Source organism: Hemiscyllium ocellatum, chromosome 39, assembly GCF_020745735.1.
Source record: "Hemiscyllium ocellatum isolate sHemOce1 chromosome 39, sHemOce1.pat.X.cur, whole genome shotgun sequence".
Lineage (NCBI taxonomy): Eukaryota > Metazoa > Chordata > Chondrichthyes > Orectolobiformes > Hemiscylliidae > Hemiscyllium > Hemiscyllium ocellatum.
Genome location: NC_083439.1, coordinates 7,886,309 through 7,913,219, shown reverse-complemented (window position 1 = coordinate 7,913,219; position 26,911 = coordinate 7,886,309). Strand labels below are relative to the sequence as shown.

Here is a 26,911-nt window from a genome sequence, read left to right as displayed (position 1 = left end):
GAATTGCAGAGAGCTATACCATTAGGGAATTTATCAGGTTCTATCTTTTGTATTGACATTAACCAAGGAATGAGTGAGGTATCTTATTGGGACTGAATCACACAGGAGATTCCACAAGCTGTGACCCAGTTGGTAACATTCTCACCTCAGAATCCCAGCTTTTAGAGTTGTACTAGAGGGCCTGGATGCACAACCAAGGCTGACCCTCCCCGGTGATACAGAAAGAATGATGTCCTTTTGGTGAGACATGAAACTGAAGCTTTGTTTGATCTCTCAGGTGAATGTCAGGACATTGAAAAAGAGATCTCACCATTTCCCTTGTTCAACTCCAATAGATTTCAGTTGAATATCACATTGATGTGTGCAATTGGCTGCCACATTGCCTACATTGCGATAGTGCCTACATTGGCTGTAAAGAGACATCCAGTGGTCATGAAAAGCGCTACACAAATGCAGGTCCTTCCTTTTTGGACAAAGATAGGACTGTTGGCTGTGACATTGTTCTCTGTGTTGATTGAAGAGCCTCTCAAAAGCCTGCCGAGTGTTTGTGTGTGAGACTCAGTGGGGTAGTATAGAAATCACAGGCTTCAGAAAAGAAAGGAGAAGGCAGGGAAGAGGAAAATACCTAAAGGAAATGTCACAGAGTAATGAAGGAATTAAAACTCTTCATGATCAGGATTAAAATGAGGATTTGATTTAAAATAAAATTAGAAAATACAATGCATTTCATTACTGAGTTAAGTTTAAACAATTATGAGGGCATCTTAATATTTACCACTTTAATCAGTGAAGTCATGTGATGAGTCAAGCTCTTTATCATTTATTGAATAAATTCTTAAATAGGTTATAGAAAAGAGAGAAATAAGCACTGATTTGCATCTGGCCTCATCCCTTTGTATTAAAACTGAGCTTGACCTATTTTCATTAATCTTCAATTTATAAACAGGGGGGTCAGAGATAGGATCTGTAACGTCCTACTGTGTAAACCTCTGATATAAATCTGCAAATAAATCAGTTTTGACACTGGTGAGATTTCAATTCCAGTTTCTTGAATTTAAGCCCTGAGATGTTACTAATGACGGTGAAAGTTTTAAGGATAATTGTTCAAATGCCAGTGAAATTTCATAGAAACACTGATCGTTTCCAATAAGTATTGCACAGCACAGTTCCAGAAAAAAAAGAATGGTTATCACATTCAAATACCTCACTTGTCTGGTTTGCAATGCAGAGTGAAACCAACAGCATGCATTCGATTCCCATGTTAGTTGAGGTTATCGTGAAGGTCAAAGAAGGAGAGAAGAGTTGAGTGCTGAGCCAAAGAAGGAGACTTTGTAAAAGACGAGTAAACATGTGGTCAAAGAGCTGAGCTTTGTGTAAGGAATTCCACAGACCTCCCACAGTGAGGCAGAAGGAGAGGGAAGCGCAAAACATTATAACTATAAGGAGCTGAAATAGGCCATTCAGTCTATGGAGTCAGTTCCACTGAGATCATGGCTAATCTAATAATCTTCAACTCCACTTTCCTGCCTTACCCCCATAACCCTCGATTCCCTGACTGATTGAAAATCTGTCCATCTCAGCCTTGAAAGACGTAGCCTCTACAGCCCTCTGGGGTTAAAGTAATATCCACAGATTCCCTACCCTCTGAGAGAAATTATTCCTCATTTCTGTTTTAAATGTGTGATTCCTTATTCTGGGAGTATGGCCCTAGAGTCTCTCACAAGGGGAAATAATGTTTTGACATCTATCCTGTCAAACCCCGAAGAATGCCGAGGAAGGGTCACCAGACTCAAAACGTTAATTCTGATTTCTCTCAACAGATGTTGCCCGACCTGCTGAGCTTGTCCAGCAATTTTTGTTTTTGGCACTTAAAATACTTGTTTCCATCAATAAGGTCATTTCCCATTCTTATATATTCCAAACAGAAAGAGCTAGAGATAGAGAAATGTAGAACTTGGAAAGCCAGAGGACAGAGGGAGGGAACAGGACCAGGAAAGATTTACCCAGGAGGGTAAGAATTTTAATGTTCTAGAGAATGTTTTGATTTATGACTAGATTTTCAGTCCATTCCTCCAACCTAGCGTTCGTATGATATAATTATGTTAAGACAGACTTACAAGATAACATCTGTGGAGATAAATTACAGTTAACAGTTTAGGTCAAGCGACCCTTTCTTTGAAGGACCCTGAGGAAGGGTCACGTGACCCGAAATGTCAATTCTGATTTCTCTCCACGGAAGTTGCCAGACCTGCTGAGCTTTTCCAGCAACATCTGGCAACTGAGCAGAAACTGCTTTGTTAAAAGGGCGGCACGGTGGCACAGTGGTTAGCACTGCTGCCTCACAGCGCCTGTAGACCCGGGTTCAATTCCCGACTCAGGCGACTGACTGTGTGGAGTTTGCACGTTCTCCCTGTGTCTGCGTGGGTTTCCTCCGGGTGCTCCGGTTTCCTCCCACAGTCCAAAGATGTGCGGGTCAGGTGAATTGGCCAAGCTAAATTGCCCGTAGTGCTAGGTAAGGGGTATGGGTGGGTTGCGCTTCGGCGGGTCGGTGTGGACTTGTTGGGCCGAAGGGCCTGTTTCCACACTGTAAGTCTAATCTAATCTAAATCTGTTTTTGTCTGTGATTTATAGCATCTGCAGTTCTTTCAGTTTTTAAAAGGTAGCATTTACAATCACACCAATGGCCAAACAAAGTTACTTCTGATTATTATTTCAGACTGATGAAACTTTTAGAAACTCATCTTGAACTTGATTGAAGTGCATGAGATTCTGAACGGCCTGGACATGGTGGATATGGAAAGGATGGTTCCTCTTCTGGGTCAGACCAGGGGCTTTCAGGTAGAGATGAGGAGATCTTTTTTCTTGCAGAGGGTTGTGTGACTTTGGAATTCTCTACCTCAGAAAGTGGTGGAGGCAAGACGTTCATTATGTGTAAGGCAGAGGATGCTGGAAATCAGCGGTGGGGGGAGAGGGGAGTGTGGAATTTGAAACACAAAAACATCAGCCATGATCTTATTGAACAGCTAAGCAGTCTCAAGGAGTCAAATGGTCTACTCTGCTCCTATTTCATATGTTTGTGTATGTTCATGACTGTTAACCTTTAAACATTTCTCTCAACTCAAATATGTGAAAACCCAAACATTTAAGGAAAGTATGACTGTATCGCAAGTTCAAACAGGAATTTCAGAATCAGAAATCCTGAGCCAATTCATAGAGTCAGACAGCTTTTTTTTTGAGAAGATTTGTAGCTCAGATTGAGGTTCTGGATGTAGGTTTGCTCGCTGAGCTGGAAGGTTAATTTCCATACGTTTCCTCACCATATGAGGTAACATCATCAGTGAGCCTCTGGATGAACCACTGGTGGTATAGCATGCTTTCTATTTATATATTTTTGGTTTTCCTTGAGCTGGTGATGTTGTTTCCTGTGTTGATGTCATTTCCCATTCTTTTTCTCAGGAGATGGTAAATGGGATCCAAATCAATATGTTTGTCAATAGAGTTCCAGTGGGAATGCCAAGCTTCTAGGAATGTGTGTGTCTCTGCTTGGCTTGTGCTAGAATTGATGTGTTGTCCCAGTCAAAATGGTATCCTTCCTCCTCTGTATGTAAGGATAATAAGTGAGAGAGGGTCATATCTTTTTGTGGCAAGTTGATGTTCATGATGTTCAAAAATTCACTAAAGAGGAGGAAAACAACAACAAACTGCCATTCCTAGATGTCGCGGTAGAACGGACAGTCAATGGGGAACTTCAAACCAGCGTCTACAGGAAAACAACACATACTGAACAAATACTGAATTACAAGAGCAATCATCCCAACACCCACAAACGAAGCTGCATCAGAACATTATTCCAACGAGCCACCACACACTGCAGCAAAGAGGAACTACGCAGAGCAGAGAAAAACACCTATACCGTGTATTCAATAAGAACAGGTACCCAATGAACACAGCCCACTGATTTCTCAGCAACAAACCCAAACAAGCAGACACAACATGACTAGAAACCCTAGCTACTGTCCCCTACATCAAAGACATCTTGGAAATTACTGCCAGACTACTCAGACCTCTTGGCATCATAGTAGCCCTAAAACCCACCAATACACTAAAACAGCAGCTAATGAACTTAAAAGATACTATACAATAAACATCAACTAGAAATGAAAAGTTATGACCCTCTCTCACTAGTATCCTTACATACAGCTGAGGAAGGACACCACTTCAACTGGGACAACTAATCCATCCTAGGACAAACCAGAGACATGCACGAGAATTCCTAGTATTCCATCCAGAACTTGATCAATAAACACATTGATTTGGATCCCATTTACCATTCTCTGAGAAATAGAACAGGAAATTTTACCACCAACCTGGGGAGGTATCCCTAGGTGTATAGGAAACCCCAAAAAACACATAAATAGAAAGCGGGCCTCACCACCGGTCTTCATCTGAAGACTCACTGATGATGTTACCTAGCATGGTGATGAAGCATCTGAAAACAAACATAACAGCTCAGCGAGGATGCTGCCTGACCTGCTGTGCTTTTCCAGCACCACTCTTATCTTGACTCTAATCTCCAGCATCTGCAGTCCTCGCTTTACCCTGAAAAAATGGACCCTAGTCTTGAAATCCTCCACCCCAGGGAAAAGACACTTGCCTTTCACCTTATCTATACTCCTCACCCTCCTACATTCCAGTGAAAAAGGTCTCAGCCTATCCAACCTCTGCTTATAACTCAAATCATCCATTCCTGGCAACATCTTGGTAAATCTTTTCTGAACCCTCTCCAATTTAATACAATCCTTCCCACACAGTACTCCAGGAGAGGCCTCACCAATGTCCAGTATGACCTCAACCTGATGTCCCAACTCCTATACTCAAAGGCCTGAGCAATGAAGGCAAGTGTGCTAAATTTCTCAAAATAGACAGACCAGAGGCTGGAAGAACAGCAAGCCAGGCAGCATCAGGAGATGGAAAAGGCAATGTTTCAGATGTAACCCTTCTTTGGGACTGGGATGAAGAAGGATTAGACCCGAAACGTCGACTTCTCCATCTCCTGGTGCTGCCTGGCCTGCTGTGTTCTTCCAGCCACCTGCTGCTCTATTTTGGATTCCAGCATCTGCAGTTTTTTTTTGTCTCTAACCAAATTTCTCAGAAAAGAATTTCGATAAGATAAGATGTAGTAAGCTGGGAGGAGGCATAGGGAAAAAGAATCTACTTCTGTTCTGTCGTAACATCTTCATATGAGGAGAATGACTCTAGTTAATGCAAAAACTAAATTCAGTTAGATTTTATGAGAATCTGAATGTAGGTGGTTACAATAACATCAGTTCATAAACTGGGATTGTAAGTAATTTGTTTGTTATCAATAATTTGCTGTGGCATTATGTAATTGCAATGCCTTGTGGCACAGCATGTCGTGTCCCTGCCTCTGAGCTGAGATCTCCAGGTTCAATCCCACTCTAGGACCTGATGACCAAGGAAGCTGTGGTCGTAGTGTGGCCAAACAGCTGGACTTTCAACACACCACCCAGTGGCAGTTGGTAAGTGTGGGGGAGATTCCTGGTCACTTGTATGATGGAATGGAAATTGGAGCCTCTATCATCATTATCTATAGCTCCAGTTACAACCACCATAAGAAAGTGCACATTGCCACAGCAACTGGGACCCCTGAGTGAACTGTAACACACCATCATTAAATATAATTGCTATGTTAAGTGAAACACTTAATTTCCAGTACGCCTTTGATTCTGTACCATCCAGCAACAGCTAATTACCTCCGTCTACACAATCACCGCGAGAAAAGATGTTTTTGTTTTGTAAAACAAACCTTTGTTCTTCCACAATTTATCAGTGTTTACAGCGCCTTGGAACTAAAGCATTGCCAAGAGTTTAATAATGTTACCTCATTAAGGAGCTGATTGTTAGTGCTATTGGACTGCAAGGTCATTTTCAGTTCAAAAGTTCAGGAGTCATTTCTTTGAAATAGAATCATACTTTCCTGGTTAACAATCAAGGATTAAAAGCTGCCATTATTACAACGCAGGTAAGAGTAACATGTTTTAATTTAGCTTCTTTGATGTATTGAGGGCTTCAAATGAGTGCACAGTACAGGAGTAAGGTTAAAACCTGACATCAAAGGCCAAAGAAGGGGTTATAACCATACATATGGTCAAAGGGCAACTTTTGAGAAGAGTCTGAAAGGAGGAAAGTCTTTTGGGCAGAATTCTAGAGTTTAAGAGTCTGACCAACAGAAGGCAATGGTAGCAGAACAAAGGGAGTTTGACCATAAGATGATTTAGGAAGTAGGAACATATCTAAGCCATTCAAGCCCTCATGTCTTCTCCATCATTCGATAGGATCTTGGCTGATCTGACATTCCTCACCTCCAATTTCCTCTCCATTCCCCATAACCCTTGATTTCCCAACTGATCAAGAGTCTATCTATTTCAGCCTAAAATATTCACAAGAACTCTGCCTCTCTCTGTGTCAGGGAGTTCCAAAGACTCACAACCCACTGAAGAAGAAATTCTTTCTCATCTCAGAGTCAAAGAGACGTTAGTCCCGGAAATAGACCCTTTGGTCCAACTAGACCCGAACTAAACTAGTCCCACCTGCCTGCTCTTGGCCCACATCCCTCCAAATCTTTCTTATTCGTGAACTTATCCAAATGTCTTTTAAACATTGTAACTGTACCTGCATCCACCATTTTCTCTGGCAGTTCATTTCACACACTAACCACTCTCTTGTAAAAACATTGCCCCTCATTTTCTGTTGAAATCTTTCCCCCTCATGTTTAAAATATGCCCTTTAGTTTTGAACTCTCCCACCTTCAGGAAAAAAACCCTCTATTCACCTTAACTATGTCCCTCATGATTTTATCAATCTCTGTAAGGTCACTCCTCATCCTCCTACGCGCCAGTGAAAAATATCCCAGCCTATCCAGCTTAGTTTTTATAACTCAAACCATCCAAACCCGGCAACATCCTGGTAAGTCATTTCTGAGCCTTCTCAGTCTTAAATTGGTGTCCCTTTATTCTGAGCCTGTGCCCTCTGGACCTAGCTCTCCCATGAGGGGAAACATCGCCTCAGCATTGCCCCTGTCAAATGCCTTTAGAATCCGATATATTTCAATGAGATCATCTCTCATTCTTCTAAACTGCAGTGAGTATAGTCCCAACCTGGTTAGTTTTTGCTCAGAAGACAATTTGTCTCTACCAGGGATCATCCTAGTCAGCCTTCTCTGAACTGCCTCCAATGAAATGATATCTTTCCTTAAATATACAGCCCAAAACTGCTATGGTACACAAGAAGTGGTCTTACCTGCACTTTGTCCAGTTCCAGTAAGACTTCTCTACTCTTATATTCTGACCTCCTTAGGAATAAGGGTCAACATTCCATTAGCCTTCCTAATTCCCTGCTGCCGCTATTTGCTAGCTTTCTGTGTTTCAGGCACAAGTTGCCCGAAATCCCTTTAAGTTGTAGTTTTCTGCAGATTTTCCCCATTTGAATAATACTCTCTATTTTGATGTCCTTGGCAAATAGGATTAAGGGGAATCTCAGATCCTTTTATATCAGTGATACAAATACCTCAGCAAGAGGCCCAGCAATCACTTCTCTAGCTTCTCACAGAGTCCTAGGGTACACCTGATCAGGTCCTGGGGATTTATCCACTTTATGTGTTCTTGGGTGAGGTGCCGGAAGACTGGAGGTTGGCTAACGTGGTGCCACTATTTGAGAAAGGTGGTAAGGACAAGCCAGGGAACTATAGACCAGTGAGCCTGATGTTGGTGGTGGGCAAGTTGTTGGAGGGAATTCTGAGGGACAGGATGTGCATGTATTTGGAAAGATAAGGACTGATTAGGGATAGTCAACATGGCTTTGTGTGTGGGAAATCATGTCTCACAAACTTGATTGAGTTTTTTGAAGAAGTAACAAAGAGGATTGATGAGGGCAGAGCGTAATCTCATGGACTTCAGTAAGGCATTCAACAAGGTTCCCCATGGGAGACTGATAGGCAAGGTTAGATCTCATGGAATACAGGGAGAAATATCCATTTGGATACAGAACTGGCTCAAAGGTAGAAGATAGAGGATGGTGGTAGAGGGTTGTTTTTCAGACTGGAGGCCTGTGACCAGTGGAGTGCCACAAGGATTGGTGCTGGATCCACTATTTTCTATCATTTACATAATTGATTTGGATGTGAACTTAGGAGGTATAGTTAGTAAGTTTTCAGATGACACCAAAATTGAAGGTGTAGTGGACAGTGAGGAAGGTTATCTCAGATTACAACGGGATCATGATCAAATGAGCCAATGGACTGAAGAGTGGCAGATGGAGTTTAATTCAGATAAATGCAAGGTGCTGCATTTTGGGAAAACAAATCTTAGCAGGACTTATACACTTAATGGTAAGATCCTGGGGAATGTTGCTGAACAAAGAGACCTTGGAGTGCAGGTTCATAGCTCCTTGAAAGTAGAGTCTCAGGTAGATGGGATAGTGAGATAAAAACAAGGACTACAGATGCTGGAAACTAGATTCTAGATTAGAGTGGTGCTGCAAAAGCATAGCAGTTCAAGCAGCATCCGAGGAGCAGGATGAAGGACTTTTGCCCGAAATGTTGATTTTACTGCTCCTCGGATGCTGCCTGAACTGCTGCTTTTCCAGCACCACTCTAATCTAGAAATGGGATAGTGAAGAAGGCATTTGATATGTTATCCTTTATTGGTCAGAGTATTGAGTACAGGAGTTTGGAGGTCATGTTGTGGCTGTACAGGACATTGGTTAGGCCACTGTTGGAATATTGCGTGCAAATCTGGTCTCCTTCCTGTCTGAAAGATATTGTGGAATTGAAAGCGTTCAGGAAAGATTTACAAGGATGTTGTCAGAGTTGGAGGATTTGAGCAATAGGGAGACGTTGAATAGGCTTGGGCTCTTTTCCCTGGAGTGTCAGAGGCTGAGGGGTGACATTATAGAGGTTTATAAAATCATGAGGGGTATGGATAGGGTAAATAGACAAGGTCCTTTCTTTGGGGTGGGGGAGTCCAAAAGTAGAGGGCATAGGTTTAGGTTGAGAGGGGAAAGATATAAAAGAGACCCAAGGGACAACTTCTTCACACAGAGGGTGGTACGTGTATGGAATGAGCTGCCAGAGGAAGTGGTGGAGACTAGAACAATTGCAACATTTAAAAGACATCTGGGATGGCTATATGAATAGGAAGGGTTTGGAGGGATATGAGCCAGGTGCTGGCAGATGGACTAGATTGGGGTGGGATATCTGGTCGGCATGGATGTTTCCCTGCTGTACATCTCTATGACTCGATGAATCTATATGTACAGAGGAAACTCAATTTTCCAGCATTCAATTAACTGAATTTCGGATTATCCGAACAAGATCGCAAAGTCCCGATGCATGGCTAACTATGTTTTCTGGCATCAATTATCCAGCATTCGATTAACTGAACGAAATAATCCCCACCCGTGTCCTTCGGATAATTGAGGTTCCTCTGTATATTAGGAGCAAAAGGGTAACACTAGGGAAAGGTTAAGTCCACTCCTAGGCATGGGAGGGAAGTTTTGATGAAGCCAGAGAGAGAGTAGGCGAGGTTTTTAATGAGTACTTCTCATCAGTATTCATCAAGGAGAAGGACATGAAAGATGGTACGATTAGAGAGGGAAATGTTGATATTCTAGGGCATGTTGACATTAAAAAGGAGAAAGTATTCAGTGTCATGAAAAGATTAAGGTAGATTAGTCCCCAGGGCCTGTTGGGATCTATCTCATGATACTGAAGAAGGCAAGGGACAAGATCTTTGCGGACTTGACAGAGATCTTTGTATTCTCTACAGCCACAGGCAAGGTCCCAGAAGACTTGAGGATTGACAATATTTTTCCTTTGTTTAAGAAGGGCAACAGGGATAATCCTGGAAATTATAGGCCAGTGAGGTTTACATCAGTGGCACAGAGATTATTTGAGAAGATTCTTAGAGGTAGGATTTACTTGTACTGTACTTGGGAAAACAATGGACTTATTAGGGGGAGAGTGAACATAGTTTTGTGCGGGGGAGGTCTTGTCTCACAAATTCAAATGAGTTTTTGTGGAAGGGACAAAGATGAGCATATGGCAGAGAATGTAATACCAAGGCATTTGACATGGTCCTTCATGGTAGGCTGGTCCAGAAGATTAAGTTACATAGGATCCACAAAATTGGCTTGGTCATAGAAGACAGAGGGTAGTTATCAAGTTCAACAATTTTAAGGCTTGAGCAACTTCTCCCATGTCCTTACCCCAACCCCAACACCCCAGATCTTGTCATCACATGGGCTGTCACCATAAATAACTCATTGTCAGCCACTAACATTCCCCATTAGCAGCAATCCATTCTTCCAGGCTGATCGTCACCTATTCCTTTGACTGGAAGGCTCGCTGACCCTTTTGCAAATTAAACAGCCCTTTGGCTGTCCCTAGCAACACTCGTTGCCAGGGAGTAATGAGTCTGCCTCTCTCCAGCAGCTGTTACACAAAAATAATTTTAAACATTTCATTAGAATCCACCACCAGTTCAGGAAGAGCTCCAACAGAAACTCCATCCTTTAATTCATGAGATCACAGCTCAGGACTCGATATTTGGATGAGGCATGTCTGGAAATGCAGCTGCAAGAATCAGGGTTGAAGAGAGAAAGGTGAAACTAGAGACAAAGATGATTAAACGTAACAGAGAAAACACAAAATGAAAAGCACTGACTACAAACATATTTAAAACTTAGGTACGTATGCATGTGTAAGTGTGTGCGTTGGGGTAGATTGTGTGTGTGTACGTGTGTGAGCATGTGTGTGTGCATGTATGTGTGTACGTGTGGGTACACATGTGCATTGTGTCACTGGCATTTGTTGCCACACTTTTTAATTATCCATGAGAAGTTGTTAAAGAACTACTTTCCTGAACTGATGCAACCCATGTGGGTGTGTCATGTTGTTGGAGGAGTGTGTGTGTGTGTGTGTGTGTGTGTGTGTGTGTGTGTATGTTACTTGGTGTGTGAGAGTGTGTGTTTCTTGGTGTGTGAGTATGTGTGCATATATATTTGTTCCTGTGTTCTTGTTTCTATGTGCATGTTTGCATGTATGTCAATGTTCATGCGTGTATTCTGTGTGTGCTTGTCTGTTCCTGTGTGCTCAGTGTGTGTGCCTGTGTGTATATGCTATGTGTGCATTTGTGTGTCTATAGTCCTGTGTACGCCTGTATATGTATCTATCTTCCTCAGTGCATGTGTGTCTACGTTCCTGAGTATGTGTTCATGTGTGTGTATGCATGACTACGTCATGTCCCTCTGTCTTGGTTCCTCTGTGTGTATGTTTATTCTTGTGTGTGTGTGTCCTTCTGTGTTCTGTATGGGTGGATTTGTTCCTGTGTTCTGTATATGTGTGTTCCTCTCTGTGTGTTCCTCAGTCACTGTTCCTGTGTGTGTGTGTGTATGTGTGTGTGTGTGTGTATTCCTCTGTGTGTGTGTGTTCTTGTGTGCATGTGTTCCTGTGTGTGTGTGTGTTCCTGTGGGTGGGTGTGTTCCTGTGGGTGGGTGTGTTCCTGGGTATTTCTTGGTGTGTGCGTTCCTGTGGGGATGTGTTCCTGTGTGTGTGTATATATGTTCCTCGTGTGTATGTCTCCCTGTGGGTGTGTGTTCCTGTGGGTGTTCTGATGGATGCGTGTATTCCTCTGTGTATATGTATTCCTGTATGTGTGTTCCCGTGGGCATGTGTTCCTGTGGGTGCGTGTTCCTGTGTACATGTGTTCCTGTGTGTGTGTCTTCCTGTGGGTGCATCTTCCTATGTGTGTGTGTCTGTGTGTTTATATGTGTGTGTGTTTGTACCTGTTTGTGTGTCTATTCCTGTGTATGTGTGTGTGTGTATGTGTCTGTTCCTGTGGGTGCGTGTTCCTGCGTACATGTGTTTCTGTGTGTGTGTCTTCCTGTGGGTGCATCTTCCTGTGTGTGTGTGTCTGTGTGTTTATATGTGTGTGTGTTTGTACCTGTTTGTGTGTGTCTGTTCCTGTGTATGTGTGTGTGTGTGTATGTGTCTGTTCCTGTGGGTGCGTGTTCCTGCATACATGTGTTCCTGTGTGTGTGTGTTTTCCTGTGGGTGCATCTTCCTGTGTGTGTTCCTGGGTGTGTATCTGTTCCTGTGTGTATGTCTGTTCCTCTGTGTGTGTGTGTGTGTGTGTGTGTGTGTGTCTGTCTGTCTGTTCCTGTGTGTGTCTGTGTGTCTATGTGTGTGTGTGTGTGTCTGTGTGTCTGTTCCTATGTGTGAGTGTATGTTCGTGTGTGTGTGTGAGAGAGAGAGAGAGAGAGAGTGTGTGTGTGTGTTCCTGTGGGTGTGCGCATGTCTGTCAGATGGATTAACAGCTGGTAGCTGGAATCTGACCCTGTGGGATGCCTCATCCTGTAACCATAGTGATCAGGATATTTATTGCATCCACTAAGCAGTATTCATTGTGGACTTTAGCCTATAATCAGATAGGTGGAGGGGTAAGGCGAGCAGTACTGGATTGCGACTAGAGAGACAAACACATCATTAAAGAGGAAGGGAAAACAGGGAGGCAGCAAAAGCAATGGTAAAGACAAAACAAGAGAATCCCAGTGCTTTCAAAATAGTTCTTAATGTGGAAACACAAAGCAATAACTTTTCTTGTTCCAATTGCAGGCTAAATTTTTCACTCAAGATGAAATCCATGGTGAGTATGAGTCTATACATAGTATGGTATGGTATGGTATGGTATGGTATATTTGTTTAGTTATTTCTCACAGGTTATTGGAGTCCCCAGTGCCTAAACTCTATTTCCTTGTTGTGGCGACAATCCCCTCTCACTAAACACCCCTCCAAGCTTTGGTCTCCGATCCTGAAGTCCTGTATGTTATTGCAACAAGCCCCTGGGTGGGATTCCCCAATTTATTGCAGTTCCAGATGGATGTCTAAAATTGTCAAAGACCCTGGTAAGGACAGATGAACTATGTCCCTGTTCATTTGACCTGTCCCTCCATTTGACCTGCCCCACACACAAGGTGACTTTTAGAAAGGACCCCTTCCCTCGTGAATGCCTTTCTTCCAGATGAAAGAAATTTAAGTTTTATAAAAGGCCAGTTTAATAAAGCTTTCTCGAGTTAACAAAAGAGTGAGTTTATTCATTTCTAAATGTAAGGTGATGACATAATAATTGAGTCCAATAAAAGCTGGAAGCTAAAGATATATCGATCAGTCTTTGAGTCATGCACATGAAGTAAATAGTGGATTACTGATTTTGAAATTCTTGGCTTTGCAAGTTGGCCAAAATTCTTTTGTCCTATTTTCCTTTGAATTGGTTTGCTATCTAGCTTTTGGCATTCAGAGAGGGACTTCCTTTACCTGAAATGCACGGGTGACTAATGGAAACTTCTTTGACTGTGATGCACACTGCACCAAGTGTCAAACCCACATCAATTCACACAAATAGCTCAGACATGAGAGTTTCAGACCATTGATACATACAGAACAGGGTGAAACTTGTATATTCTTGAAAGGGGGAAATGCAAACATGCATTTTGCCCCACTCACTGACTTTTATCCCATCAGGTTCACAGTGTAAGATACTCACAAGTTCAATATGTAATCCAGTTCTCCCCTTGAAGCTTCTTTGATACTTTCAGTTGTGACATTTCAGAAATTCTCCCCAGACAGTTATCTTTGTCTATATCAGTCCTCTTTAAAAACAAAGACTTGTTGTAACAAAAACTTGTTGTAATTAAAAGCTTTTTATGCCCATGGGTGACCAGGCTTATGATTCATGATCATGACATTTCCCCTGCAAAAAGACTAAAATAAGATTCATTTTATCTCATTACAAAAAGGTAGGGAAAAAGAAATTAACACAAAACAACGGACACATCCACCCCTCTATTCTTGGTCTAACTGAGTCTCTCTAGGTTATGACAGGGCCTTTGCTATCCAATTTCCTGGTGGTGGATTTTTATATTGAAGGAACAAGCACCAGTGAATAACATCATAAACCTTGCCACAACAGGAAATGGGGTTGTGGTCAGTATAGGCTGTGGTCCCTCTTTATCTATTTCTCACATCGATCTCTATGTGTTTGACAGTCACTGATAAACTCAGGGTTTCCTTCCCCTTCTCATAGAAAAGCACAGCACAGACACAGACCCTTCAGTCTAATTAGCCCATGCTGACCAGACATCCTAATCCCAGTTGCCAGCATTTGGCTCATATCTCTCGAAACCCTTCCTATTCAAGTACCCATCTAGGTGCATTTTAAATGTTGTAATCGTGCCAGCCTCCAGTGCTTCCACTGGCAGCTCGTTCCATACACATGTGACAATGTTACACTATGGGATCCTTCTTAAATCTTTTCCCTTTCACCTTCAACCTATGCCCTCTAGTTTTGGACGTGCCCACCCCTGGGAAAAAGACCTTGCCTATTTACCCTATCCATGCTCCTCATGATTTTATAAACCTCTATAAGGTCATCTCTCAGCCTCTGACGCTCCCATGAAAACAGTCCCAGCCTTTTCAGCCTCTCCCTTTAACTCTAATCTGTCAAACCTAGCAACATCCTAGTAAATCTTTTTTGCACCCTTTCAAGTTTAACAACATCTTTCCAATAGAAGGGCGACCAGAATTGTTTGCAATATTCCAGAAGTGACCTCATCAATGTCCTGTACAGCCACAACATGACATCCTAACTCGTTTATTCAATGTTCTGACCAAGAAGACAAGTGTACCAAATGCCTCCTTCACCACCCTGTCTACCTGCAACTCCACTTTCAAGGAACAATGCACCTGCACCCCTAGATGCAGTATCCTTTTTGATGTGGGTGTAGCTTTATCTCTTCCATTTAGATACCTCTTCCTGAAGGAGGGCAGCCCCTAAACTGATGACACTCACATCAGTGGCTATTTCCAATGCTGAGTTGGGGTTTGGAGTTGCAGGCACAATTGGGAGTGGTGAGTGGCTTGGAGGGGAACTTGCAGGGGCTGGGGTTCCCATGTATCTACTGCCTTTGTAAACTTGTCTTCACAAGTTCATATTCTATATTGTGAGGAAATGACATGAGGATAACCCTGCGGAGGGGGTCAGGGGGAGGGGAGATCAATGGGTAGGAGGTCAGTGGGAGAGGGGACAGTGGAAGAGCTCAAGGGATGGGCCATTGGTGAAGGGGGGGTCAATGGATGGGGGGGGGGTCACTGGGAAGGAGTCAGTGCTAGGGGGGTCAGTGATTGGGGGGGTCAACAGGGAGGGGTCAGGGGGAGCGATTGGGGTATCAACACCTTCAGCAAAATCGTAGACTCTTAAATAAATAGATTTTTGCTAATTACTTCAATTAATGCCTCAGATATCTGCCATTGGTGCTTACTACATTGTATCTGTGTCTTTGACGCTGTCCAACTCTCCCCCCCCTCACTCCCTACCTTCAACTCCCAAAGCAAGAGGGGTGGAGGAGAGGGATGATTGTGTTAGGGAGCTGAGATAATGCTGGACTTTCTGAACTTCCTCCAGACCATGTCCAGAGGATGGGACAGATTCCACCCTCAGTGTCCAGTTCTGCCCACTCTCAGCTTGCTGAGGGAGCTGCTGGGACCCATTGTGTGTGGAGTGGTCAAAACCAAGAGACAATGGGCCAAGTGCTGGCAGGTGGGACTGGATGAGGTTAGGATAGCTGCTCGGCATGGACGAGTTGGACAGAAGGATTTGTTTCCGTGCTGTACATCTCTCTGACTCCAAGCTGGAACCATTCGACAGCTGCTGTCACCTCACCTCAATGTGCTTGTTACACATGGACAATTACCCAGAGTCTCTGGGGAATGTGAGAATCAATTCTCCATGAAGAGAAAAAAGTAGTGTTTCTGAAATAATTTGTACTGAGTTAGGACCACAACAACATTTTGCATTTATGTAGCACCTGAAACATTGTAAAACGCCCCAACAGGATTCACAGGCGTAGGATTAGGCTGTAAAAGGAAACATTAGGAATGCAAACAAACAACGGTTTGGTTAGCGGGTAGGTTGTATCTTAAAGGAAGAGAGGCAGGTATCCAGGTCTTGGGATAGGAATCCCAGAGGTTAGGGCCACAGGCAGCTGAAGGCAGGGCCACCACACGGAGTAATTAAAGTCCAGAAATCAAAGCCAATGACAAGCACAGTCCGTAGGAGGAGCAGAACCCTATAGGGGCTGCAACGATGGCCCAGAATCCCCAAACCTTAAACTGCAGCTAAAGTCCCAGAGCTGTTTAGAACTAAGAACCCATCAGTCAAAAGGTGAAAGAAACAAACAGAACAGCACACACAATGAAAAGATACATAATACGTCGATCGTATTTCATAGAGACACACCCACAGGAATAGAAACTATTAATTCCAAAGATACTTAATCAGGTTGAACGGGGGAACAGTGTTTAGTTCAATCCTGATCAGGTTCGGCTTTGTTCCTCTTTGCTAACTGTCAGAATAAGTCATTTATTATTTAACTCTTTTCACTTGATGCAGTCAGCCAGCTGCAAGGCTGGATTGTCAAACAGATGGAGGTCAGGGTTAAAGTAGGAATGGTAACTTGCCAACTCAGAGGCCACTTATTACCTAAATAGACAAGAGGGTTCTATATGAATGCAGGGAGGTGCCCGGTTTGATCCTAGTCTGGATGGAGTTAGCTAGCCTCAGTGAGTCAGGGGATGTGATGGGATTGCTCAGTGCCTGTTGAGGACGTGGGGAATCATAGCCAAGTGAGAGGCAACACTTCAGGAGAGGAGAGTGAACTAACTCCACAGAGGCCGGTATTCCGTCACCAAGTCATCCTTTATTTAAACATGAACAGTCCTCGCCTATCATACTGCCTCATTCAGAGCCAGCTGTCAGAATCTCTGACTCTCCTGTTTGTATCTGTCAGCTGGGGCTCCCTGGTTGGACCAGGTTAACAGCCCCAGTCAGGAAACACATATTCTATGACATCCATCTGGCTGACCATGTTACAATCACTACAAGGGAAATAGATCAAGAGTGAGACTCATTCACGGATGGACCAAGCCTGCTATTACAGCTTCCCTTTACAAACCATTGACTTCAATTTCCCCAGTATATACTTTACAAAAGCCACATTACAGTAATTTCTTCTATAATGTGACATTGCATTCCTACGCTATATAAAACATCATGCAATACAAATAACACTTAAAGTGTTAGCAATATAATCGTGTTCCAGCCAACACACGTTTTAGATACATCATTCCCTGTTCACCAATCGCATTACAGGCGATTCGCGTTAACAAGAGACGCGTAATAGTTTTTGAGGTACATTTTATTTTAAAAAGAAAACCAGTAATTTCATGCTGGCTTCACCTGAGATGCAATCATAAATCTAGATGAACATTTCAATCTGCAAATATTTGTTCACTCGCAGCAATTAATGACCTAAATGACCTCAGGATTTACAGCAAACTGAATCTGAAGCTTTAAAAACAGCAGGCCTCATTAAACACAGCTCACCTTAGCAGCCGAGTGACACATCACCATTTACACAGTGTAATGCTGCACTGTTATTGCAGTAATGAGTGTGATTCTCACACAAACAACATTTCACAGCAATTGAAGCTGACAGTGATAGTGTGTTCTGTGACATGCCTGATCTGTTTTCTTCAGAATTCAAAGAGTGCTTCTCGCTGTATGACAAGAAGCGCAAAGGCAAGATATCCACTGGAGACCTGATCACAGTGATGCGGTGCCTGGGTACCAGCCCAACCCCAGGAGAGGTGGACAGACACCTGCTGCATCATAAAATCGGTAAATGCAATTGTTATCTAAAATCTGCAACGCATAAACAGGCCATTCAACCCACCTCATCAATGCTGGTATTGATGCTAACTCCTCCAACCCTTCTCCACTTAACCCTATCAACATAACATTTTACTCCTTTCTCCCTCATGTGCATCTCTAAATTCGCCTTAAGTGCATTTGTAGAGTTTACCTTGGGCTAGTGAGTTCTCCTGTTCCAAGCACTCTCTGTGGAAAAGCTTCTCCTGAGTTTCCCACCAGATTTATCAGTGATTATTTCATTGTAATGTTGCCCACTTAAGGTCTCCCCTACAAATCACAAGATTGTGATGAAGTAGAAAGCAGCTATCAGACTAATGAAATATCTTCTCTACCTTTACCCCATCAAGATCCTTACACATTTCACAGGAAACACCTCAGCCTTCTGGCTTCCAAAGAAAATACCCTTGGCCTGTTCAATATTTGGTTATAATTAACTCCTCTCAGTTCTCTGGTCTCTTTGCTAGTAAATCTTTTATGTATCTGTGCTGTGCCTCTATTTGTGGTTTGTAATTATAGAGACCAGAACTGTGGACAGCACTCCAACTGAGGTCTAACCAAGTTTCTGTATGTGATACAGTGTCTCTGCTTTTCCATTGTATTCCTTTAGAAATAAACCTCAGAGCTTTGTTTGCAATTTTCTCTGCCTTAACACAGAATCGCAGCTTTGTTACAATGAGAAGGAGGCTTCTCAGCCCATTGAAGCCATGAGTAAGCATCTCATTTAGTGCCATTCCCCTTCTCCATATACATTCTTTCTTTTAAGATAAGCTTCCATTCCATTTTGAAAGCCTCAATTGAACATTCCTCCACCACTCTCTCAGGCTGTGTGTTGCACATCCCACTGCATGAAAAGAAATTCTTCATTCCACTCTTGCTTCTTCTACTAATTATGTCAAATCTATGTCTTTTTGTTCTTGATCCGTTCACAAGTGGAAATATTTTCTCCCAATTGACTCTGTGCAGACCCCTCATGATTGAAGCCCTTTAATTATATTAAATTACTTACAGTGTGGAAACAGGCCCTTCGGCCCAACAAGTCCACACCGAAGCGCACCCCACCCATACCCCTAACCTAACACTACGGCAATTTAGCATGGCCAATTCACCTGACCTGCACATCTTTGGACAGTGGGAGGAAACCGGAGCACCCTGAGGAAACCCACGCAGACTCGGGGAGAACGTGCAAACTCCACACAGTCTGTCGCCTGAGTCGGGAATTGAACCCAGGTCTCAGGTGCTGTAAGGCAGCAGTGCTAACCACTGTGCTACCGTGCCGCCCTCTCAGCCTTCATGTTTCCACAGAGTTATGTCTCAGCTTCTCCAATCTATCCTCATAACCAAAGTTTCTCATCCCCAGAACCGCTCCCATAAAATCTTTCTGCACTCGCTCCAAATCCTTGACATCATTGCTAAAATATAGTGGCCAGAACAGGACAAAAACACCCAATTATTAAAGTACAGAAGCAGCACATTCAACCCAACAGAAAATAGAACTACTATCAACCAACTGTTGAATTTTGTTAAATTTTACTCAATATTCAACACTTGTGAGGGTTTTCATGAAAGAGTATATCTTGGCAGCTGCCACAGTGATCCAATGGGACTGAATTTTATCTAGTGTTGCACAGAGTGATGGAGGCTTGAAGACACTTCACTAAACACCTCTTCTGTGCCAAATTAGCTGATTTCAACAAGTGGAGCAAATGAATCCAGACTGGCCTTCATTATGGGAGGTGGTGTATTGGTAATGTCACTGGGCCAAGATAAGGCTTTGGGGACATGAGTTCAAATCCCACCTTTGCAGTTGCTGGAGTTTATCTTCAACTAATTATACTGGAGTTTGTGTCTGTAAAGATAACCATGCAACCATTGTTGATTATTCTTTAAATAAAACTCAGGTTTACTGATGGACAGAAACCTCTCCTTACCTCTTCTGATCTATGGGTGACTCCAGACCACAGAAATATAGTTGACGCTTCATGGCTCTATCTCCAGCATCTGCAGACCTCATTTTTTACTCTATGTTAAATGAGCCAGCAAGCCACTCAGTTCAAGGGAAATTGGGAATGGGCAATAAATGGCCCTGCCAGCAATACCCTCCTCTCATGAAAGAACACAAGAAAAACAAAATGGCAAAACATCAGCTTGCATCCCCTGTTCCACTGCCACTTGGAAATTGTGAATGGATTAAACAGTGAAGTCTCAATGGTGGAATAGTCCATTGACGAACAGGCAGGATTCTTGGTGTGAAGGAATACTGGGAAAATTATGAGAAGGATGTCAGTATGGCTCACCATCTCATTGCCTCACTAGCAATGTTTCCTGGAATGGGCCTACATGGATTTAGGGACAAAAGCAGAGATTGTTTTGGTGCCAACTGGCATTTGGCAGGGGTGGAGTTTTTTCTTCCTCTAGAGGGTATCACTGGCTGGGTCAGCATTTATTGCCCATCCCTAATTTGCCCAGAAGGTAGTTAAGAGTCAATCGTATTGATGTAGGTCTGGAGTCACATGTGGCCAGACCAGGTAAGGCTGGCAGATTTCTCTCCCTAAAGGACATTAGTGACCCAGCTAATTTTTCCTGACAATCAACAATAGATTTGTGGTTATCATTAGACTCTTAGTTCCAGATATTTATTGAATTCAAATTCCACCATCTGCTGTAGTGGGATTTGAACCTGGCTCCCCAGGATATTACCTGGATCTACAGTTCAGCAATAATACCATTAGGCCATCGCTTACCCTAATTAATTCTCCCCTAATTTATTTCCCCAGTCGGCAGGACACTGCTGCTCGTCATGTCCATGAAGCAAGTTTAACTGGAATTGGATTCCTTGGCTTTATACCATGAGATGTAAAATACTAACACAAGAAATTTAGTTGAAAACTGTTTTCCCGGAGCGTCGGAGGCTGAGGGGTGACTGTATAGAGGTTTATAAAATCATGAGGGGCATAAATAGGATAAATAGATAAGGCCATTTCCCTGGGGTGGGGGAGTCCTGAACTAGAGGACATAGGTTTAGGGTGAGAGGGGAAAGGGACCTAAGGGGCAATTTTTTTCACACAGAGGGTGGTGCATGTATGGAATGAGCTGCCAGAGGAATTGGTGGAGGCTGGTACAATTATACCATTTAAAAGGCATCTGGATGGGTATATGAATAGGAAGGGTTTGGAGAGTTATGGGCCAAGTGTTGGCAAATGGGACTAGATTAAGTTAGGATATCTGGTCAGCATGGACATGTAGGACCAATGGGTCTGTTTCTGTGCTGTACATCTCTATGACTCTATGACCTCGAAGAAAGATCATTGATCAGAAATGTTAACTCCGTTTTCCACACTCCACAGATACTGCCAGACCTGTTGAGTTTCTCCAGCTTTCATTTGTTCCTACCCACACAAGCAGGTTGGTTACACTCAACCATGATGAAGCCACTAGCTAGACCCCAGTTGGATGATTGTGCACCAGACTGTAGGAATGTTGTCTGGAACATGTTTGGATTTCACTGACACACGATCGGGAAGAAGGGGGGTGTCAAGCAACATGACTGGCTCGTGCAGGAAGACGGAGATGAGGGTGGTGGTGGTGGGGAAGGGGAGCTCGGAGGGGTTGGTGGGTGTTGGGGTCTTCAGTAACAGAGCCGGGGGAAATGAAACCGTGGAACTTTAATCTTTTTTTAACCAGAGAGAAATGGTGAACTGGATTTCTCGACGTTCCTTGCCATCATCCACCAGCAGAAGCAGCAGGAGAATCCACAAAAGGAGATTCTGGAAGCTATGTTGATGACAGACAAGCAAAAGCGAGGCTTCATTACAGCCACTGAGCTGAGGACCAAACTGACCCAACTTGGTGAGAAACTGACAAACCAGGAAGGTGAGAACCCAGAGCACAAACTCTCTTTTTAAAGTCTTTCTACCGACATTTATATGGTACCTTTCAAAGACACTTGTGATGTATGGATTTTGAACTAGTGGCATGTCAGTTATGGTCTATGAGTGTGTCAAGGTATTTAGTTATTAACTTGTAAGTCTTTCCAAATTCATTTTTAAAATAAGTGTCAAATATAGCTTTTGGCAATTAAATGAATTTGTTGACATGGGTGGGTTTTACAACTGAACCAAGTAAAGTGCAAAGCATTAGGCTTTGATAAGAAGGATTTGGAATGGGTTTTTTTTTTGGTTTAAGTGAAACACCCAAAGCTTGAAGAAATCTTTTGGTCAAAAGTTCTTGTTGAAGATGGATGTGTAGAACAGTTTTGTCTGAAAAAAGAAGAGAGTTTATAACTGTTAAGAAGTAGATTTCTTCAACGTAAGGATTTAACTGAAGATTCCAAACTAGAAATGTTTAGTTAAAAGCCTGTAAAAATGGAGATTAAAATAAGAAAATATAAGCGGTTAACTAAACTGTGTACATCTATCTTACAGTTGATGACCTCCTGCAAGAAGCAAATATCCCCCCGAACGGCATTGTAAAATACGAGGACTTCATCCAGAGCATCACCCTCCCACTCGCAGATTACTGAACTTCCATCAAATGATACACCAAGGAATTGGAATACCTCAACGCACTCTCTCCAGGTTAAACCACCCAAATTATCTACTGATTGACTCCAATGCTACCCAAGTGAAGATCAGTTGTTACCCCATGCACCAAGATAAATACCGTTGAAAGAGTTCATTTGGTCTCCCTTAAACGTGCAACTCTTTCTTCTGCATTGCAGTATCCACCTGTCTCTTAAACAACTCAAAGGCTCCTCCTCTCTACTACTCTTCTCAGATTACATTCCTAAGTGTTGGGCACACAATGTGTGAAGCTGAATTTATTTTGTCTTCATTCATTGGATTGTAGGCACCACAGCATTTAATACCCACCCTAACTGCCCTTGCAAAGGTGTTAGTGAATAACCTTCTTGCCAACTAGGTGGCTATTAGGATATTTCAGAGGGTACATAAGTATCAACGGCTTTGCTGTGGGTCCGGAGCTATATATGACTCTAGGAGGTACAAGCTCATCACAATTAACTTCCTGATAGCAACCATAGCTTAGTCTTTCTTGTTGCTATGTGTACAAGCCTTGCCCTCCTGTCATGGTTAAATCTGAAGTGGCCTTCTCAGTCCTCAGTTTTCTGATACTATTTAATTAATATCTTTGATGGTCTGACAGACTGATGCCTCTCAGTCACCTCTCATCAAGACAGGGATGCTTGACCTTTGTAGCTACAATGAAAATCTGTAATTATGTCGCACTATTAAATTAGTAACATCTCCCAAGATACTTCATAGAAAAATTATCACCCAAATGTGATAGCGACCTACTGAAGGTGACATTAGGACAGGTGAGAGGTAGGTTTTAGGATGTTTCTTAAAGGGAAGAGAGAAATAAAGAAGGAGGGAGGATTAGGAAGAATGTCTAATACCTTGGCAGCTAAGGACACAACTGTTTCTGAAAGCGCAGGAACAGACTATTCAGACCAACTAGTCCACTTTGATCCAACTTTAGCCAAACTGATCCATGACTTCGTCCCACTCTACTTCATGTCATTGTTATAGAGGCCTTGTTTGTATGTACTGTCCCCACACTGACCAGACTGATAGGTGTCAGCATTCCCAAAGAAATCACTGAGTCTATCAACTCAAAACAATGACAGGGATCTTCTTGATTAGAGCTTTCTGCAAATTCCCAGACTTGGGGCTTCACGATGAGCTGCTGGGATTGCCCTACAGGAGGAGACAAACTCGTTGTGTAAATGGATATTGGAAGTCTGCAATCTAAAGAGACACAGTAAGAGTGTGTGTGTGTGTGTGTGTGTGTGTGTGTGTGTGTGTGTGTGTGTGTGTGTGTGTGTGTGTGTGTGTGTGTGTGTGTGTGTGTGTTGGTGGGGGTGGGGGGGTCCCATAGATGATCACACACAGAATGTCCCCTCAGCTTTGAGTTATGGGTTGCTCCAGTGCCTGAGAATTTTGATTCTCCTCAAACTCATGACTTTAGTTATGTTCAAAACATCAAACATAAATTTATACATTTTGTGTGTCACTGTAATTTGAGATAGGTTGAAACATATAAAAATAAAGGTGATTTATCTGAAGTGTGTGCGTCATTTCGATCAAGTCTCCCCTGAATCCCCAGGACCTGCTTGTGAAAGGTTTCACTCCCTGTACCTGCCAAAGGGTTAGGTAGTGAGAGACTGTTCAATAATCTGCTTCGCGATATGTTCACATTATTCAGGTACGGTCCCTCAACATCTTTGCTATTATTCATGGTACTGCAAGTCAACAATTTCAGGAGCAAATTAGGACAAAAGATTTTCACAATGTAGTATTTACAGCACAGAAAAAAGCCACTTGACTCATTTGGCCCTTTCAGGCACTTAGAGACACATAGTAATGATCCGTCTAAGTATAGGTCCCCACTTAATTTCTCCCCACCTCGAGTCTGTACTTCAGTTATTCGTAAGAACCTACTCATTTCAATTTCATTGATCAATCCAACCAGGGAAAAGTTTACAAGAGATGGTTGCCCATTGCCTTCCAACTGTGTCGTTAAAAGAAAATCAACTTTTCTTCTGAAAGGAGCTGCATCCTGTAAGCAGTCATTATTTCTCAAGGAGGTCATCACCACCAAAACTTTATTAGTTCTGTCATTGGCTATGATCACTAAGTCGGAGGATGGGACCCTTATCTCTCCTGAGGCAAATCAAAAACAACTTGCTTCACTAGTCACTGATTTCTCAAACCTTTGAGAGAGAGGTCACATGAAACCTGTTTGTGGGTGCAATAAAGTTATTCGATCAGACTTCGGATCATCTGGGAGATAACATCTGCTGAGCTGTCTTTCTCTTCTCTGAAACACCTCTTATCAAAATTCCTGAGTTGAAAACCTACTGGAAAATCTGATCACTACTGGTAGAGGATTCTTTGAGGAGAATTTCGAATCTTTGACCACAGACCCCAGAAATGAGACTTCAGCCAGCCATGACTGATCAAGGGAGGTGATCTAGTGCCAACAGCTTGTGTGCAAAGAGACTTCAGCTACTGATCAACATTTGGACAATCTGTAATTAAAGCTATTTCATGAATTTAACTGTTACTTGGCCAAGGAATATTTAAGGTAACATTCTATATTTGTTTGTGTGTGTGTGCTTTCTCAAGAAGGGTGCTTGTGTATACATTTACAGAATTTTAACCTCTTGTTGATAATCTTTACATCTCCACTAAATCATAAAATGATTACTCTGCAGCAGAGGCGAATCAGTTCATCGTCTCTGCACCAGCATTTTCACTTCAAGCCAAACTCCTCCCTTTTCCACATAACCCTGCTCTCTGCTTGAGTAAGTTCTGTTTGCAACAAATTGGTTCTTTATTTGGTATTTAGTGAACGTGTCTGACGTGTTTCCAAAACCGAGCGCTGTCTTGTTTGTTGTACAATTTAATTTCAAATTTTGTGGTGACCAGAGAGGAACTGGGATAGGGAAGGGATCGATTCATCACAAATGTACTGGATTTGAACAACATTACTCTCATTTTCTCTGAACTAGATTAATATTATTCATTTCATCCCATCCCTGTGTTAGCAAATTCCACATTTTCTGGGTAAAAAGGTTTCTTCTGAATCCCTTTGATGTATCATTAGAGTCCCTGATTATAAATTCCCTAGCCCCTTTCACCAGGAAAAAGGTAACCAAAGGTTAAGATTGATGTGTGGTGTTGAGTCACAGATCAGCGATTGAATGCTTCGGTGTACCATGGTACAGCAGGTCTCAAAGGGCCGAATGGCTTATTCAGTTCCTGAGGCACCAGAAGAATTGCCTCAATACTGGATTCACCTCATCAAATTGATTGAAAACTCAAACCTGCGTCCAAGCATTAATCAGATTCTTAAACCTTGGCTTGATTCTGAATTCTACAACATTCACCAGATCAGCGACTGCTCACAGGAACACAAACTAGTCATCAGCTTCAATGAAAGATCCCCGATCTGAAATGATCTAAATCTGCTTTTCTCTCTCCACAGGCACTGCCAAACCTCCCTGGGTACTTCCAGAATTTACTGCTTTTAGGTCAGATTTCCAGCAGCCACAGTATTGTGTTTTACCAAACTGTCTAATCCATTGACAGGACAGGTTAATCTGCTCTTGACAGCATCATCAAACGGAATGTTAGAAACAAGGTAGAATACGATAATAGTTACTGAAGTAGAACCCAACAATTTTAAGCATATCATCCAGAGACTGTGAGTTCAAAGCTCCCCCTGATAATTTTAGAATTATAACTCTGTTAAAAATATCCATGAATAAAGAGGCGGAATCAGTGATTTTAGAAAATGAAATAATTGTGAACACTGTAAATCAGGAACAAAAACAGAAATTGCTGGAAAAGCTCAGCAGGTCTGGCAGCATCTGTGGAGAGAAACCAAAGTTATCGTTTCAGATCCAGTGACCCTTCCTCAGAGTTCAGCATTCCAAGCTGCTAACAGACCTGTTGAGTTTTTCCAGCAATTTCTCTTTAGGTTCCTGATTTTTCTTTCCCTTTTCAGGAGCCCAGAGTTACATACCCTGCAAGTGTTTTAAATGTATGATTTTTTTTAAGACTCCATGTGATGAGATGTGGGTGGGTGGGGTCAGTGGGCTGTTCTCCCCCTCTGATCAGAAGCTCAGGGCTTTGCTGTCCCCCTCCTTGAGTAGCCAGTCTGGGCTGGATCAAAGCCGCGCTGAACTGTCAAAGAAAGCCAAGGTGCTGTCTGCCCTCTCAGGTGGATGTAAAAATGCTAAGGAGCTATATCAAAGAAAAGCTACAGCATCTGCCCTATTGTTCTGACCAATAACTATCCATTCTTCAAACAGATGATCTGGTTATTGGATAAAGCATCAGAAATTATTGGAGAAACTCAGAAGGTCTGGCAGCATCTGTGGAGAGAGAAACAGAGTTAATGTGTTGAGTCCGATACTTCCAATTAATCAATTGAGTTCTGAAGAAAAATCATACTGAATATCAAACATTAAGTTTGCTTCTCTCTTCACAGCTGCTGCCAGATCTGGTGAGTTTCTCCAGCAATTTCTGCTTTATTTCAGAACT

General features: G+C 42.6%; 1 protein-coding gene across 1 annotated transcript; it reads left to right on the top strand.

Moving 5' to 3' along the window:
• Positions 1-12,514: 12,514 nt before the first annotated feature.
• LOC132834244 (calmodulin-like protein 4) lies at positions 12,515-23,892 on the top strand. The gene is made up of 5 exons (XM_060852921.1): positions 12,515-12,602; positions 12,692-12,722; positions 17,670-17,810; positions 21,525-21,713; positions 22,265-23,892. The coding sequence occupies exons 1-5, from the start codon at positions 12,600-12,602 to the stop codon at positions 22,360-22,362; spliced, it is 462 nt and encodes a 153-aa protein (XP_060708904.1). The 5' UTR covers positions 12,515-12,599; the 3' UTR covers positions 22,363-23,892.
• Positions 23,893-26,911: the final 3,019 nt, after the last annotated feature.